This window comes from Salvia miltiorrhiza, chromosome 6 (genome assembly GCF_028751815.1).
Source record: "Salvia miltiorrhiza cultivar Shanhuang (shh) chromosome 6, IMPLAD_Smil_shh, whole genome shotgun sequence".
NCBI classification, from domain to species: domain Eukaryota; kingdom Viridiplantae; phylum Streptophyta; class Magnoliopsida; order Lamiales; family Lamiaceae; genus Salvia; species Salvia miltiorrhiza.
This window is the reverse complement of record NC_080392.1, coordinates 41,996,590-42,012,904: the sequence shown is the minus strand read 5'-3', so window position 1 is coordinate 42,012,904 and position 16,315 is coordinate 41,996,590. Positions and strand designations below refer to the sequence as shown.

General features: G+C 35.3%; 3 protein-coding genes across 3 annotated transcripts; 2 read left to right on the top strand and 1 right to left on the bottom strand.

Annotated features, from left to right (window-relative positions):
* The first annotated feature begins 120 nt into the window (after positions 1-120).
* Positions 121-2,420, top strand: LOC130989645 (uncharacterized). The gene is made up of 2 exons (XM_057913681.1): positions 121-1,127; positions 1,960-2,420. Exons 1-2 carry the CDS (start codon positions 312-314, stop codon positions 2,089-2,091), a joined length of 948 nt encoding a protein of 315 aa, XP_057769664.1. The 5' UTR covers positions 121-311; the 3' UTR covers positions 2,092-2,420.
* A 52-nt stretch (positions 2,421-2,472) lies between these two features.
* On the bottom strand, positions 2,473-4,763 carry LOC130989651 (vacuolar protein sorting-associated protein 52 A-like). Its single transcript, XM_057913692.1, has 5 exons — positions 3,933-4,763; positions 3,700-3,832; positions 3,376-3,450; positions 3,022-3,079; positions 2,473-2,937 (listed from the first exon to the last, which is right to left on the bottom strand). The coding sequence occupies exons 1-5, from the start codon at positions 3,953-3,955 to the stop codon at positions 2,633-2,635; spliced, it is 594 nt and encodes a 197-aa protein (XP_057769675.1). The 5' UTR covers positions 3,956-4,763; the 3' UTR covers positions 2,473-2,632.
* A 2,724-nt stretch (positions 4,764-7,487) lies between these two features.
* Positions 7,488-10,313, top strand: LOC130989655 (uncharacterized). The gene is made up of 4 exons (XM_057913697.1): positions 7,488-7,745; positions 7,902-8,144; positions 9,297-9,370; positions 9,976-10,313. The coding sequence occupies exons 2-4, from the start codon at positions 7,911-7,913 to the stop codon at positions 10,052-10,054; spliced, it is 387 nt and encodes a 128-aa protein (XP_057769680.1). The 5' UTR covers positions 7,488-7,745; positions 7,902-7,910; the 3' UTR covers positions 10,055-10,313.
* Positions 10,314-16,315: the final 6,002 nt, after the last annotated feature.

Here is a 16,315-nt window from a genome sequence, read left to right as displayed (position 1 = left end):
TGGATGTAAATGCATTACATTGTTGAAAACTGTAGACAGCCAAATCGCGAAATACAGTTAAAGACGAAACAATAAAATATTAAACACTGTGCAGCGGAAGCGTTGGCATGATGAGAATAAGCAGTTCTCCAGCTTTATACTATTAAAATGCAAACTCAGAAGAAAGTAAAAGAAATGAATCCAATTGAAGGTGTAAAATGGTGACGTAATTTAAGATAGCACGTGCCGAGTGACACTAGTCCACACATATACTCAAACAATAAGTACAGCTGTTATTCATTATCATCATCTACTGCTTCACAACTATTTCCATGGTGTCGGCTCTTACTTTCCCACTCCTCTTCTCAGGTAAGATTTACATACAACCTACCCATTTTCATCATCCACACTCTCTCTCTCCTTCCAAATTACTCCATCTATTACTATCAACTATGGATGATGAGCTTCAAGACTGGGAGGTCCTCCACCACAATTCTGATTCCGAATCCGTTCCCTTGGATGAGATCGATTCCACTGGCTTCATTCACACAGATTATTTCTCCTTAGACTCTCTCAAACGATACGGTCAGGATTTGGATGACGGTAAGTCCGCCGTCTCGGAAAATCCTAGCTGGATTGACCCAGCCTTGGAGGATAATCCCGCTCGCTATCTCAACAAGGAATCCACCGACTTCTGGTCTGATTCCAGCAGCGACAGGTCTGAAGACCGCCACAAGTTTACCGATTTCTTACTTAGAAATCAAATGAATTTTTACAAAGGAATTAGGGAAGTTGTTGATGAAAAGGGGGATAAAGTGGATTCCACTAGAACTGAAGAAACAAAATCTAGTGAAGATATTGCGAACGTGTCGGGCAAAGTGCAGGAGGCTGAAATTGACAAGATGGCAAGTGGAAATGAGCATTTGAGAGACGATGGGATTGATAAGAAAAGCCATGTGGTGTGGTGGAAGATGCCAATGGAGTTTGTAAAATACTTTGTGTTTCGGATGAGTCCAGTATGGACAATCTCTGTTGCGGCTGCTTTCATGGGGTTTGTTATTTTAGGGCGCAGGTTGTATAAGATGAAGAAGAAGAAGAACACGAACAAGGCTAGGGGACTGCAGATTAGGGTTGCTGTTGATGATAAGGTCTTCTTTCCTTACTGTCTCCTTAAGATTTTGTTAATTTTGCATGTCTCGAGCTTTTTTGTGGAATCTTAGCTTATGCAATAATTACTTTCCTTTCTATAGAATTCAATCTCTCTATGGAACCTTGAAAACAAAATTGAATTATCTTATTACAAGGGGTATTTGGCTACTAAGTCTAGAAGATTGGTAGCAAAGCTTGCTTTGAATATTGTTTTAAGTGATTCTGAGTGTTATTGTTATTTGGGATGGATTCTGATGCATCAATTCCTTCCTTTGCTCTTTTATGCTCATCACAACAATATCAATCGAGTACTGTTGAGTTTTGTACTTTTGTGTGTGTGTGTGTGTGTGAAAATGCCTGATCTGGATGGTTTTTCTATACTAATTGATTGATGGTCTTTATTTGCACACCAACACCATTATTTTTCATGAATCAACTGACTAAGGTCCTGCTCCAGAGAGAGAGAGAGATTTCTGCCCCCATAACATATTTACTGAAGATGCTTCAGACCCATTGGCTATAGCAACCATCTATCCTTTTTACGAATTTGAATGTTACTCAGTTGAGTTTTTGCTGCTAATTTGGCTATCATAGAATATTCATGTTGGTATTGTATAAGTGTTGTGCGCATCAGATGTTTTGCTAGTTTCATGAATGATACCCAAATATCATATCCGATTGATTCTACTATATTCCAAAAGCCCTTTGCACATGAATGAATCCACTGCCATTTTTGAACAAAGACACAGAAAGAGGCTGTGTTTTGTTTCTTATTCACATTGGTTCGGAATATATACATTTTATGTGTTTGTTGTGATTTGTATTGTGCAGAAGGTATCCCAGGTAATGAGCCATGCACCTCGTTTGAATGAAGCATTCTCAGTTGTGAAACGTGTACCTGCAATTCGGCCTTCACTGCCTGTTATTGGCGTCACAACCTGGCCGGCGATGACTATACGATAAGCGGAGCTTGTTGCCCTTAAAACAGCTTATGGGAGTGGTATATATTATCAATTTGAAGACTCTGTTTAGTGTCCGGTTACAGTGTAGTATAAAGCAAGCAAGTATGTACAATACTAGGTTTCATTGGCAAAGTATGAATTTTACATGTGTTGTTTCTATCCCATAATTTGTTTTTCTGGCCCCATTATCCAGATTTATACTTGTTATTGTGGCTATTTTGTGAGCCATACAAGAGTAATTGTAATTATTATTGTGTCATGATAAAGAGATTTATACTTGTTAAAGTTTATGGTTCAATATATTATTTCGGATATTGATTGACTAGACAATATCAGTTGTTCTTGTGTTCCAAATACTATGTTGTTGCCGCATTTAAAAAAATATAAGAAAATGAAAAGTACTCATTCATTTGCTCTCTATACAACTATACAGGACATGCCATAAAATAAAATATCTACTTTCTGAATCAATTTGATTGTAGCACAAACAGCAGCTTACAAGTTATCAGAAACGAGCATCTCAAGATAAAGGAAGTGAAACATTAAAATGTTCTCGAGTATTTCCTAATTTCATACATTATTGAAGATATGGAAACCAAATCCTTGTTCAACGCAGACCCACCAGCAATTTTCTTCATGCAATCTGAAAGCCTGGTGTAGTAAAGCAGCAATTGAGTCAAAGCAGCTCTCAGAATTTCCATACCGCACAAAAAGTTGCTAAAGGAAGTACTGACATCATTATGCATCAACTCTATTGCAGCTTTCCATCTGCTGCCGAAGTCCTTCACGATACTTTCAACTTCACTCACAGTTATTGGCCGCTCTGACCCAGAACATGGGTCCTCAGCTGACAATTCATAGACAAAATCAGACAAATATATTCCAGGAAGACAAACTATAATGATACCGAAAAATATGTTGCCGGACATACAAGCTCTTGTCTTTACAAACTTGATTAGGTCATGGAAGTGTTCTGCAAGTAGTTCCTCCTGCACAAAAAGTTCAATACTCAGGTTAAGCAAAGCAGTCAACCAGACATGTGCTATCTGGTAACAGTCCGTGCAAAAATAGTTTTACAGTACCTCATTACCCATCACCCATTTTTCTCCAAATAGAGAAGTCTACTACTACAAGTACTACACATGATCTTGAAATCTTATTTTACCTTCAATTGGAATCTCTCTTTTTTTTTCAAAATGACATGCTCAAATGGAAAAAGGCAAAAAGCAATTTCCTTGAAGCATTAGCCAACAGCAGATAAACGAGCTGAAACGGTCAAGATTACCACATAAATGGCCGTATTGCTCTTCAGAAACTCTTCAAAGTGCATTTGAATTTTTCCACCATCAGGACCAGCTTCCTGAAATATACATGGTAGGCATTAGAAAAAGCAGGAAGCTGATTACTACAATAAAATATGGATTTCTCTTATATTGGTATGTGTGTACGTCATATAAGGTTAGGATGTATACGGTTATCATATAGTCATGACTCTTTCTTTTTTTCCTTTTTTTGGCTGGGGGGGGGGGATGACTAATGGATCCAATTTGGCAAACATGCAGCTCAAATTAATCTGCTAAAGTTTCCTGGATTCCCGATTAGAATGTACCTTCAGTACAGCAATTGTCATGTCGTAGTTATTTATCAAAAACAGTCTGAGACTTTGGTTTCTGGAACAATTTGGCAAGCTTGACAAGCAAATCGTCCACTGACATTCGCAGTCTTTCCAAGTTGAGTTGTAGCTGCAATAATTTAGCCAGTTCTACATAAGAATGACATTGCAGGTCGAATTGTCAATTATAACATTAGCAATTAGTGGAAGAGAAATCTTGTATTTCTAACCTGACCATCTCCATAATCCACATTAAGTTGAATTAGTGAAGCCGTAAATTCCGCATAGCGTCTCATAACATAATGTGGATGCACATCATCTTCCCATAAACTCCGGATATTAGCATTTCGTAGGCTGTTCACGTGCATGTCAAACACCATCTTAAACCGTGGCCATAGGGAAATATTAACCTGCTCGCACTCATTCCAGAATGAGTTTAAGATTTTATGCCACATAATTTTCTAAGTTTAAGTACCAAAACCATTTTTGGTAGATTCATCCGGCACAGTAACTACCAAATATTTAAGAAATTACGATTGGTGACTTATGCGAAATGATTATTCAAGAATAAGATCATTTTAGAGCCTACATTACTTTAGAAATAGAAAACTGCATACATATAGTAAAATAATAAGCTTGTAGGTAAATTGTAAGCATGATTACAAAGAAAGTTTCAAATGTCTCCATCACTTTAAATTGTCACCATTGTTGTTGGCCTCTAGATTGCATATTTTAGACATTCAGATCATACTCAAGTCTGGTTGTGGAACTAGACACTCTGTTCTGGTGAAGCTTAAACTAATGCTCCTACTTCAATCACCATTCCACTCTAACTCAATAGAGCCCACTATCCATAAATGAGTTACAATTTTCTTTAAAAAGGTCCAAGGTATTCACTCAACAGTCAACACAAAACCCATACCTGCTTTGCGAGCAGCAAAAAGAGGGCTACGCTGAATAATATATGATAACTGGAAGAAAACACAGATTTACACCCCAGAAACCCATCTGCTAGCAGGGTATACACACAAAACCAGGCAGATGAAGAAAGATAAAACAATTAGATTTTTCAATGTATGTTTTGAATTATTGAGCTCTAAATTATTTTTATGCGAATGCAAATGAATGTCCATGTTAAAATGTTTGTATCTCTCTATTGTTTAAAGTGCTCATATGTTCTCTAACGATCGAGTCCTAGCTTGCGTAGCGATTGAATCGCCCTGGTTATGACTGTGTACACATACCAGTAGAGAGAAGACTGAAAATGGATCCACAATTTATTTTAAGTATGCATAGAATGTTTTTAAATATTTATATATTATTGTTCATAGCATGAATTATTCTTTTAAATGGATTTTTCAAATGCTTTCAAATGGCTAAACCCACTGAGTATTTTAGTACTCAGCCCTGCAATTGTCTTCAAAACCTTTTGCAGGTTGAGCGGCAGATGGTGACGTGCGAGGCTGAGGGAGGGTGTTTCTGTATTTTCAAATAAATGCCAAGAATAATTCCGTTGCCATAATATTCACTTAGTGAATATTATTTGTGATTGACTATTTTTATATTCCTAGTCTATTTATTATGAATTTTGTTGGTTATTGCTATCCTAGCAATTGCTTCTCGAATATAATATATACTCCCTCCGTCCGCGATATCGTTTCCACATTGTGGACGGCGCGGATTTTAAGAAAAGTGGTAGATAGTAGTGGATATGTAGTGAGTGGAGTTTGGGTCCCACTATTATTGTGAGTGGAAGTTTGTGGACCCTACTTCTATAAATGGAAGTAGAAACGATATCGCGGACGGACCGAAATAGAAAATGTGGAAACCATATCGCAGACGGAGGGAGTATATGCTAGTATGAAATGTTATCTTGTTGTCTCAGACCTCCGAACTTTTGATCCTGTATGAGAGAATTTTCTATCTTATTTGTCGTATCTGTTGCCTTTCATTCAAGGCATTCTCTTTTATTTAGAAAGTGATATCCGAATTTATAAAGCACATCACCCATTTTGTTTAAGCAAAGTCTAGTAATCCCATTAAATAGCTTGTTCCTTTATCTCCAGGAAAGCGGGCTGTTACATTTATTCTTCTCCAAAACTAAAAAAGAAAATGAATACAAACATAGTAACCCCAAAAATCATCATATTGCAAACAACAAATCTAGGGTGATTATGGCATGAGTGAGGAGCTATGCAGCGGCGAATCGCGATTGGGTGTGATAGCCCTAGACGGCGACTCGACTTGAAGAAGCTGCAACGGTGAGAGCGAGAAGCACTACAACAACATTGACGAAAGTTTAAGGTCGGGGAGGTTTTTGAGGGTTTTCATTTGTTTAACAAATTTTAAACTTTTGTTAAAGATTAATTTTAGATTTTTAAAATCTTTCAAACTTTTAGATTTTTTTGTTAATATTAAATATATCTACATATATAGATATATTTATGAAAGGAAATTTTAAATAATAATAATGGCTAACAATATTATATTTTTATTTTTGTGTTCATAATCAACATTTCCTTAAGCAAAATGGTTAATTTAATATTTATCTGTCCTCTTTTTAGGAATCAGCAACCAATATTTGACATGATAATTTTTAATCTTTAATTGGATTAAATGAGTCGAAAGAGTAAATTATTGCTGGTAATAAAAAAAAATTAAGTCCAAACTATTTATTAAAAAAAAAAAAAAAGCCCAAACTTACACAAACCAATATCCAAATATTTTATAAAATTAATTACATTTAACTGACAACTCTTTTAGATTACAAACAAAAATAAATAAACAATAAGTTATTGTCGCTTCTTTCTCTTTTCTTATTTCTTCATCTGCATTGCTTTTTTTCTTTTGGGTGATTCTATTCATAGCCTCAATTTTACTCCATATAGCCTCTAATTCAACAAAATATTAAAATATTAATAAAAATACCATTTTATCCTTATAGCCTCTAATTAAAAAATTAATCCCCTTCTAGCTGTTTCTCTACGCACGCTGCTGCAAATTTCTCTGTCGTCATCCCTAACCTCGCCTTTCACTCCAACATCCTCAATTGGTCCACCTCTACCCCCCTAATCCCCCTCAACTTGTACTCTGCCGAAAAAATCGTTCGTCAATTGATGCCCTCATAGTCGTCGCCGCCCCGTCTAACTCGATCGACGTAGGTCGCCAGCTCGGAGTAGTCGCGGTCGCCGACTCTTCTCCCCTTAATCAACTTGACTCGCGGTTCTTGTATCGGCTGTAGCGCTTCACATATTGGAGTGATTTCTCAAACACCCGAGACATTTGATTCAACGGATCATTGGCCATCTGTTGAAGCTGCTTATATTTATGTTCAAGTATAAGGGAAACTTCACAATTCATAAGGCATTTGGCCTTCAAAAATTAATCGAGGATTTTGAGCTTAGCGGCGTTCTCCTCTTCTTCCACCAACATTTTCGATTTTCCTGGCAGTGGAGTGTTATTTGAGGTTGTAGATGAGTATTTTTTTTTTGAAGAGTCATCCTCTGAATTATTCGAAGAATCGTTCTCCCTCAGCCACATTTTTAATGTTTTTGTTGTCAATGGACGAATTCATTGTTTTTGGACGAAAAATGGAAGAATTTGTAATTAATCTCAACTTATTTTCTGTTCATATTTTAAGAGGCTACAGCTGACGACGTTACATATAAATTAAACTGGGGTTATAAGGGCAAATTAGTATTTTTATTAATATTTTTAATATTTTATTCAGTTGGAGGCTACGTAGAGTAAAATGGGGAATGGGGGCTATGAATAGAATCTCCCTTTTCTTTTCTTTTTCTTCATCAACATTGCTCTTTTCATATAAAGACCATGTCTCAAATTAAAAAAAAAATGGCCCAACTTTGATAAGTAAAATCAAGCCCAAACTAACAAATCTCTCTTTCTCTCTCATATACAATCGGTCTCCTCTCTCTCCTCGTATCTCTCACTCTCTCAATCTCACAGTCACAGATACGCAAACACATCCCCCCACCGCTTCCTCCTCAGGCGAAGGGCGCCGCCCTCGACCTCCGCCGCCAAAGGCATCTCCTCCGTCTCGCCTCTCGCTCCCTGTCTACCCCCTTCTATCAGTCAGCGCGCACGGAATCACATTCCCCTAGAAATCTTTGCTTTAATATTAGTATAGATAGATTTCCTAAACCCTCCTAATATCTCATCTCCTTCCTATTTCACTACAGTCCGTCTCGATGCTAAGATACGCCGGCAGAAAATCGGACTCAGCCGTTGGAGGCTTCCGGCGGCTGGTGCACTCACTGGCCCAACCTGCGCCGTTGGCGACCGCTATCAACCACCATTTCAGTACCACATTGCCGCCGTTTGTTTTGCCGGAAAATCATGACGACAATAATAGGGGCTCTCATCTTCTCGATTCTCCTTTCTTTGGCGGGGCTATGGAATTGATGGCAGTCCCCAAGAGGAAGGTGAATTTGTCTCTAGTATTTTAGAGTTTAGCGTTTAAAGATATACCTGCTTGATTGATTTGATTTTCTTCGTTGAACGTTTTCCATGGATGTTGAGAAAATGAAGATATTGGTTTTTTCATCATCAATGTTACTATCTCCTTGTGATTTTTCTAACAGATAATTTTCTTCTTGGTGCCTTGATTAGTGAAAAATGGTACTAACCTTTTGGAATTATGCTAACTTTCTTTTGTTTCTCTTGCCCAATCTAGTTTAGAATGCAATTTAGAACACAAAATGTGAAGTCTTCTGAGCTGTTGAGTTGTTGTGCTTTTGTCCTGAATCCTGATTAAGAGGGGTATCAGCTGTATGTGTGCTGATTTATTCTTTGCAGCCACTTTAGTGAGATAATGACATGATTTGGTTTCTGACTATACATTACTTTAGGGGGAGTTTACTTTGCATGATTGATAAGATGCATGTTTGAGTATTTTTATCCTCAAGAGTAGGATTTCTCCACTCTCACCCTTTTAATGGGATATGAATCAAGCAAAACTAGCTCAAATGATAGAAATAATCAAGGGCCTTGGATATCCCAGAGTTTCAATCCATTAAAGTAAACAAGGGATTAGCATTACTATTTTTATCTATCAAGACTAATCCTCCAAAGTAAACGCCCCCTTAATGTAAATAATATAGCATATGTGCCTCAAATTCAGGCTATAACTAGTGTACTAAAAGTTTGTTGCATTGGAACTTTTGAATGCGTTTTTGAACATTTGGTATGCAGTTGTATTGCAAGTGGTATTAAAACTAGTGTTCCTATTTTTGCTTCTTCTTTCCTTATGTTCTGTGACTTCTGTCCCTTTAACGTGTACAATAGACTGTGGAACTATCTTTGCACCACAGCTTCTTATATTTTCAAAATCATTTACAGTTCATTTTCCTCTTGTTTGTTTTTGTTTGTCATCCTATTAGCATAATGAGACCCGTGGCTTCATCTTTTGTTGCCTTTTTTTGCCACATTGATCTCAATTTCTGGTCTTCCTTTTTTGTCTTTTTCTTTTTTTCCTTTTCTTTTTGGCCTTTATGATTGACTGTTATGTTGTTTATAACCCTTAACAATGATTTGCTTTACATGCTAAGTACTCGAAAGTGAAATTCTTCTTTCAGGTTTCTCCACACAGGAGGGGTATTAGAAATGGACCAAAGGCTTTGAAACCTGTCCCAGTAATAATCAAGTGCAAGTAAGTTGTTTCTTTCCATCATTGTGGTTGTCTATGTTTTCGTAGAGGTTTCTTCTTACTGAACTGAAATTCAGTATTCCCAAGGTCAATTATGAATAGTTGAATTCACTAAGTGGCTAGTAGATTCAAACAAGATATCAATTGCTCTATATTCATATAGTAAGACGATATATTTTATTTCTGAATTTGTGAAGTGTCTATTTATGGCTTTATATTTGAGAGGCTATTGAAGGTCTTCGAGTTGCTTACTTGATTATCATTTGTTTTTGTAGGTTTTGATTATTGTTAATTTGGGGTGTTGTGTGATTTTGAGCTGAGTTGACTTACTTTAGGTTTTTGGTGAGGTTTATTGAGCTGATACACTACTTCTCTCTCAATCTGCCACTTTTATGTTCCTTTTGTTTTCCACTGTTTTTTGCTTTGTGTTTGATTATATTTGTAAGGTAAAACAGCCGTTGTTTAGACCAATAATAGAGCTTGCGGAGCATTCTCTCACAACCCTAATTTCCGTTCCAGTGTCATTTATTAGATGATTCGGTTGTGTACCACCATTTATCCTCTATATATTGCTTCCTCGTAGCTATTGAACGTTAAAATCTTGGCAGGGTATGCGGCCGTGTCAAGCTACCTCACTTCTTTTGTTGCGGTGGGATCAAGCCAAATCCTGAAGAAAATAACAATTAGAACTGCCTTAAGTATTCTTAATATGCAAGAGGAAATCTGATCTACCGTGCAGGTTATCGCTTAGATTTGGCTGTCATCATTTTTATCAATTGGGAGAGATTATGTCTTCTGGCCTGTGATTTCTACTGCTGTTAGTAGACAACTCTGCAGTTGTTGATTAGGATGAGGTTCTCTGCTCAGTGCTGAATAATAATGCTTATGTTAAATTTTGGGCTCTCTGTTCTGATTTATAAAGCGATATTTTCTTGCTGCTGATAAATTTTGGAGGATTATTGTATTTTAATTTTGGTTTTAATTGTCATATTATCATGTCGTGTGTGCTATAAACTTATTTACCAAACGCCTATTATTGGATTGGCATAGTTTGTAACAAATAAATACAAAGGAAGATCTGGTGCAACGGTAAAAGCTGTTCAGTGTTCCTTATTCCAGAGCTGAACAGCCACAGAGCTCAACAGCAAGAGCTGACCGAACCAGAGCTGAAACGCTATTTTGGCTTTTTTTATCTTTTTAATTATTATATAAAAACGCTATTTAAAAAGAACATCTTCCATTTATTTACGTTTTATTTTCTTCCCTTTCGATAGTTAGAAGAGAATGCGACACTGTTTCTATCTCGCTCTCTTTCTCCCACATCCCCCTCGCTCAAAGCCCTATTTCTTAAACCCTCCTAATATCTCATCTCCTTCCTATTTCACTACAGTCCGTCTCGATGCTATGATACGCCGGCAGAAAAGCGGACTCAGTCGTTGGAGGCTTCCGGCGGCTGGTGCACTCACTGGCCCAACCTGCGCCGTTGGTGAATTATGAATTTATAATATATATAAAATATATTTTAAATAAAAAAACTAAAACGTATTTTTGACGTATCGTATCTTGATTTTTGGAAAAATGACGTATTTACGTCCCCGTATCGTATCCGTATTACGTATCCGTCCCCATGCTTCTTAGCTCCTAATATCTCATCTCCTTCCTATTTCACTACAGTCCGTCTCGATGCTAAGATACGCCGGCAGAAAAGCGGACTCAGCCGTTGGAGGCTTCCGGCGGCTGGTGCACTCACTGGCCCGATTTGCGCCGTTGGCGACCGCTATCAACCACCATTTCAGTACCACATTGCCGCCGTTTGTTTTGCCGGAAAATCATGACGACAATAATAGGGGCTCTCATCTTCTCGATTCTCCTTTCTTTGACGGGGCTATGGAATTGATGGCAGTCCCCAAGAGGAAGGTGAATTTGTCTCTAGTATTTTAGAGTTTAGCGTTTAAAGATATACCTGCTTGATTGATTTGATTTTCTTCGTTGAAAATTTTTCATGGATGTTGAGAAAATGAAGATATTGGTTTTTTCATCATCAATGTTACTATCTCCTTGTGATTTTTCTAACAGATATTATAAAAATTAGAGTAAATATCATTTTAAAACCTCAAATTATTTGTGCATTATTAATTATATTTAAATTATTAAAAATATTTTTAAATTTAAAATCATTAATTTTGTATTAATTGTATCATTTGTCCATTTTTTTGACTTCTAAAATTTGGCGTGGCTCGTCAAATGCCACGATCTATTTATAATTATTCCTTTTAAACGTACATTGTACAAAACGACGTCATTATATGCCTTACTAATTGAAATTTAAAGAGTGCAAAATGAATATTGAAGGATACAATACAATTGATACAAAATTGATAGTTTAAGGTTTAAAAAAATATTTTCGATAGTTCAAGATATAATTGATGGTGCGAAAATAGTTTGAGGTTTAAAGTGATATGTACCTTAAAAATTAAATTCAGTGTTCTTTTATTTGCTTTCTTTATTTGAAGAATGGGGCAACAGAATTTATTTGAATTTAAAAGAGTAAATATCACTTGAAATCTCAAATTATTTTTGCACTATCAATTATATTCTTAATTATCAAAAATACTTTTTTAAACCTTGAACTAACAATTAATTTTTTTTATCAATTGTATCATTCATTAAATTTTCATCCTTTAAATTTTTAATTAGTAAGGCATATAATGATTTCGTTTTTTGTGATCTATAATCTATAATATATTAAAAACACAATTTTCAATTTGAAATTAATAGCAAATCAATTTTAAAATTGAGTAATAATTTTTAAATTATAATTAATTTGATGGTTTATTTGTAAACTATATACTCCCTCCGTCCGCCAAGATTATGTAAAAATTACTATATTTGGCATCCGCCAAGATTATGTCACTTTTCATTTATGGCAATGGTCCCACCATCCTCTTTAATATTTTATCCTTACTAACACTCTTTATTTACAAAAAACCCACTAAAAATTCAATCTCAACCACACATCTCATAAAGTGGTGGGACCATTTCTCCACTACATCAAAATCATCACCAATTTTATTAAATCATGTGCCCAAGCAATTTTACATAATTTTGGCGGACGGAGGGAGTATTTATTTTTATTTTGTTTTCCTTTATCTTCTTATTTTTGTTTTTTTATTTCTTTTCTAAAATTGTGAAATTCGGCTAATTATAAAATACTCCCTCCATCCACAATATCGCTTCCACTTTTGTTATTTTGATCCATCCACAATATTGTTTCCACTTTCATTAATAGCATTAGAGTCAACAAACTTTTATTCACAATAATAGTGGGACCCAAACTCACTAACAACAATACGCAATACTATTCACCACTTTCTTAAAACTCATGTCATCCACAAAGTGGAAACGATATCATGGCCAAATGGAGTATTTGATATACATAACAAATTAAAGACCACGATAAAAAACTTCAATTTGATACTTTATGTAAATATTATATTTAAAATATAAATATTATATTTATTTAATAAATTTCTCTCTCATCTATCATTTTTTTTTTGAATAAATCTATTTTTCAATTCTCTTTGATTTTTATTTTTATTTTATTTTTCTTTTAAGTTTTTTTCATAACATCATTTCTTTATTTTTATTTTCTTATTTTGTTCTATATTAAACTTAAATATATTTCAATTAAAATTATGCATTGTATATAAAGAAATATAAAAAACTAGATGAGTCACGTCAAATTTTCGATAATACATAGTGGGTTTCGGCGAGGCGGGTCAAATTTTTGGAGCTAAAAAGACGAATGACACAATTTATATAAAATTGATAATTTAAAAAAAATATTTTCAATAATTCATGATATAATTGATAATACACAAATAATTTAACATTTAAAGTGATATTTATCCAATTTAAAACTAGGCCATTGCATGATTTTATTTTTATTGAATACTCACATTTCTTGATCAACAATTCAAATTTGAATTTATATCGATTTTAGTATGGTGTATAGTTGGAAAATTATTAACGACTACGGTTTTTTTCTTTTCGGATGTTTTATTCTTAGGCCGCGTTTACTTGGTATGATAGTATTATTCATCTTTGAAATGAAAATAAGGAAGGAAAAATGGTGAGCATCAATTTTGTGCAAATATTAGAAAATGAATGAGACATTTAAAGGCATAAATTTGTGTTATCCATAATTTTTCATGAATAAATTTATCCATAAAAGTAAACGCAGCCTCAAAGGTAGATGTATATACAAATAATTGGTTTTCTACGCTTTCTTTTTATGAACAGTTATAAAAACAATTTTGTTCAATCAAAAGTATAAGAATATATATCTTACATAGTAATATATGTTTAACAAAGTTTTAAATAGGATTAATTACGCGAAAAATCATGAACTTTGATCGGATTTCCAAGTTTTCCATGAACTTTTTTTTTATCGGATTTTTTCTGAACTTAACCAACTGATCAATTTTGCCATGATTTTTACCTCCGGTGATGCTCCGGTCTGAGTTGGCGCCTACGTGGCATTAATAGAAACGACGTCGTTTTATAAGAGTGTATTGAAAGACGTCATTTTGAACGGAATTCACGTCAAACGACGTCGCTTCATTCCTTAGGGTTAAATAAGATTAACCTTAACATAATTTCATCGCAATTTTATTACATTCACCATTATCAAAAGCTTGACTGCACCTATTTAGGGAGAAATTCACTTGGGGAAGACGAGATTTTGCAAGAACGCGCCGAGAAGAAGACCCATTCCAGGAGATATTGAAGACGATATTTGACGATATTTTTGCAGAATGGGGGACAGGTATATTCCTTTGCTACTGTATAGAATTTGTGAACCCTAGCTTTTTGCCGCCCTATTTTAAGCTCTGGCGGTCTTGTCAACTCTGGCGATGGAAATCTACTCTGGCGAGTGTTATCAGCTTTGGCAATGGAAATCTACTCTGGCAATATATTCCAGCTCTAGTGAATAAACGTCAGCTCTGTCGAGTTAAGTAAGCTCTGGCGAGTGTAAGGTTCGGCCGCTGTCCTTATGAACAATTAGGCATAAATCAGTCTGTGATGCATTGAACATAGCTATCAACTTATGTAGGGTCTAACTAATGCAGTGAAGGAGTTGGCCCCAATGGCAGAGCACATAAACTGTGCTCGCCATGTCTATATGAACTGGAAAAAGAATTTCAAAGGATTGGCATTGAAGAATCAATTCTGGCAAGCAGTAAGGGCGACATACATAGAGGAATGGGATGCAGCAATGGATTAAGTAAACAAGACAGAAAATACAACCAAACTCACATATCTGTTGGCGCACCTTAAGAATCGTCGCCCAGGATTGAGTTGCGTTCTGAAAGTTTTCATCTCCACTGGAACTCGGCACGTGCATTCAGGGAATGACAAGGGTGTGGCCATGGAGAAGGGGCCTGAACATAAGGAGCCCGAGCACTACATCTTCTTCTTCATCCCCAAACCCGAAGCGAGGCAAATGAGTGTTTGATTCTAAATTTGCCCAAATCAATACCTCAATCAGTAATTTAAATTAGAATTGTGTCAAAACGACGTAGTTTTAGATGTTATTAAACGTCGTTGTCTCTTGTTCCCGCCGACGATGCCACGTCAATTTTGAGATAACTTAAAGAGTGCCATGTCAGCACTCTATTTGGGGTTTTCTCAAAAACCATGACAAAATTGATCAGTTGGTTAAATTCAGGGAAAATTTGATATAAAAAAAAAAGTTCATGGAAAACTTGGAAATCCGACCAAAGTTCATGATTTTTCGCGTAATTAACCCTTATTTTTATTATATATCATTTTAATTTCATTTTTCTTCAATTTTCTCTCTCTAACAAAAATTTTATATCACTAATTAAAAATTCTCTCTTTTAAGTTAAATTACCCAAGCACTTTGACAACTTATAAACTACTAATAAACTACATCTTATAAGCTCTTGAAACATCTTATAAGCTCTTTAAAATAAGCTTAGCCAAACACCCTCTAAATCAGCAAGAAGCACAGGAAGGGTGAATCCAGGCAAACAAGATCGTAAAGAATAAGTGAGAGCAATCATAATAAAGGTGTTATAAAAGTGAGTGCTTTGCTCGCGCTTTGCTCAGTTTTTGTAGTTCAATTGATAGTCCGCCCTAAATATAGCACTTTTTCTATTTCTAACGTTCTCTAAAAATATAACACTTTCCTTTTCAATAGATGGGCGCATTATATATCTTTATGCTTTACTTTTACAAATAAAAGATGTACAAAAAAATCAGTTACAACTCATTTAATTCAATCTCAACCACTTATTTTACATACGGTGGGGCCTCTTATCAATTAAAAATAAATAAAAGGTGCTATACTTATGACAGACAGAAAGAGTACAACCCAAGTAATGGAGCCTCGTACATTTTCAACGTCCCTTATCTTAATAAAAGTCTGCAGAAAATTTGGAATTCTGAACAAAGGTAAGTAGCATATACTGAGTTGCTAACTGCTATAGATGGAAATAAAAGTGGTTTAAGGAAAAGTAAATGTTAAAGAAATCCATTTTAAGCAATAATCAACTTGCATACTCACACGATGCTCCTTCGAGACTATTTTACTGTTTAAAGCAATTAAATAATGAGCAGTGAATTTGAAGCTTTTCACGTCTGCAGTTATAACTCAGGTATACAACCCAAGCTTAAACCTTGCAAGTCTCGAGCACATTTCATTACACATAAATCACAATATACCTTACCACAAGCATTATAGTTCAGTAGTCACTAGTCAATAAGGATGAGAGATTATGGTATGAATATCAACTCTCCATCCCCAACTCAAAAACTCACAAAATAGCTATAATTTGTAGCGGCGAGCATATGATATGACACACCATCTGCTAACAGAATAGAAGAAGAATTATGTTGATCAAGTAAACATGCCATAGCATC

Excerpts from the sequence above, each read along its gene's own strand:
- LOC130989645 (XM_057913681.1), top strand. The coding sequence starts at position 312 with ATGGTGTCGGCTCTTACTTTCCCACTCCTCTTCTCAGGTAAGATTTAC. Across the intron at positions 1,128-1,959 it reads GGGTTGCTGTTGATGATAAG|AAGGTATCCCAGGTAATGAG; the intron begins GTCTTCTTTCCT and ends TGTATTGTGCAG.
- LOC130989655 (XM_057913697.1), top strand. The coding sequence starts at position 7,911 with ATGCTAAGATACGCCGGCAGAAAATCGGACTCAGCCGTTGGAGGCTTC. Across the intron at positions 8,145-9,296 it reads TGGCAGTCCCCAAGAGGAAG|GTTTCTCCACACAGGAGGGG; the intron begins GTGAATTTGTCT and ends TTCTTCTTTCAG. Across the intron at positions 9,371-9,975 it reads CCAGTAATAATCAAGTGCAA|GGTATGCGGCCGTGTCAAGC; the intron begins GTAAGTTGTTTC and ends AAATCTTGGCAG.
- LOC130989651 (XM_057913692.1), bottom strand. The coding sequence starts at position 3,955 with ATGTGGATTATGGAGATGGTCAG. Across the intron at positions 3,451-3,699 it reads TGACAATTGCTGTACTGAAG|GAAGCTGGTCCTGATGGTGG; the intron begins GTACATTCTAAT and ends TGTATATTTCAG. Across the intron at positions 2,938-3,021 it reads GTTTGTAAAGACAAGAGCTT|CTGAGGACCCATGTTCTGGG; the intron begins GTATGTCCGGCA and ends ATGAATTGTCAG.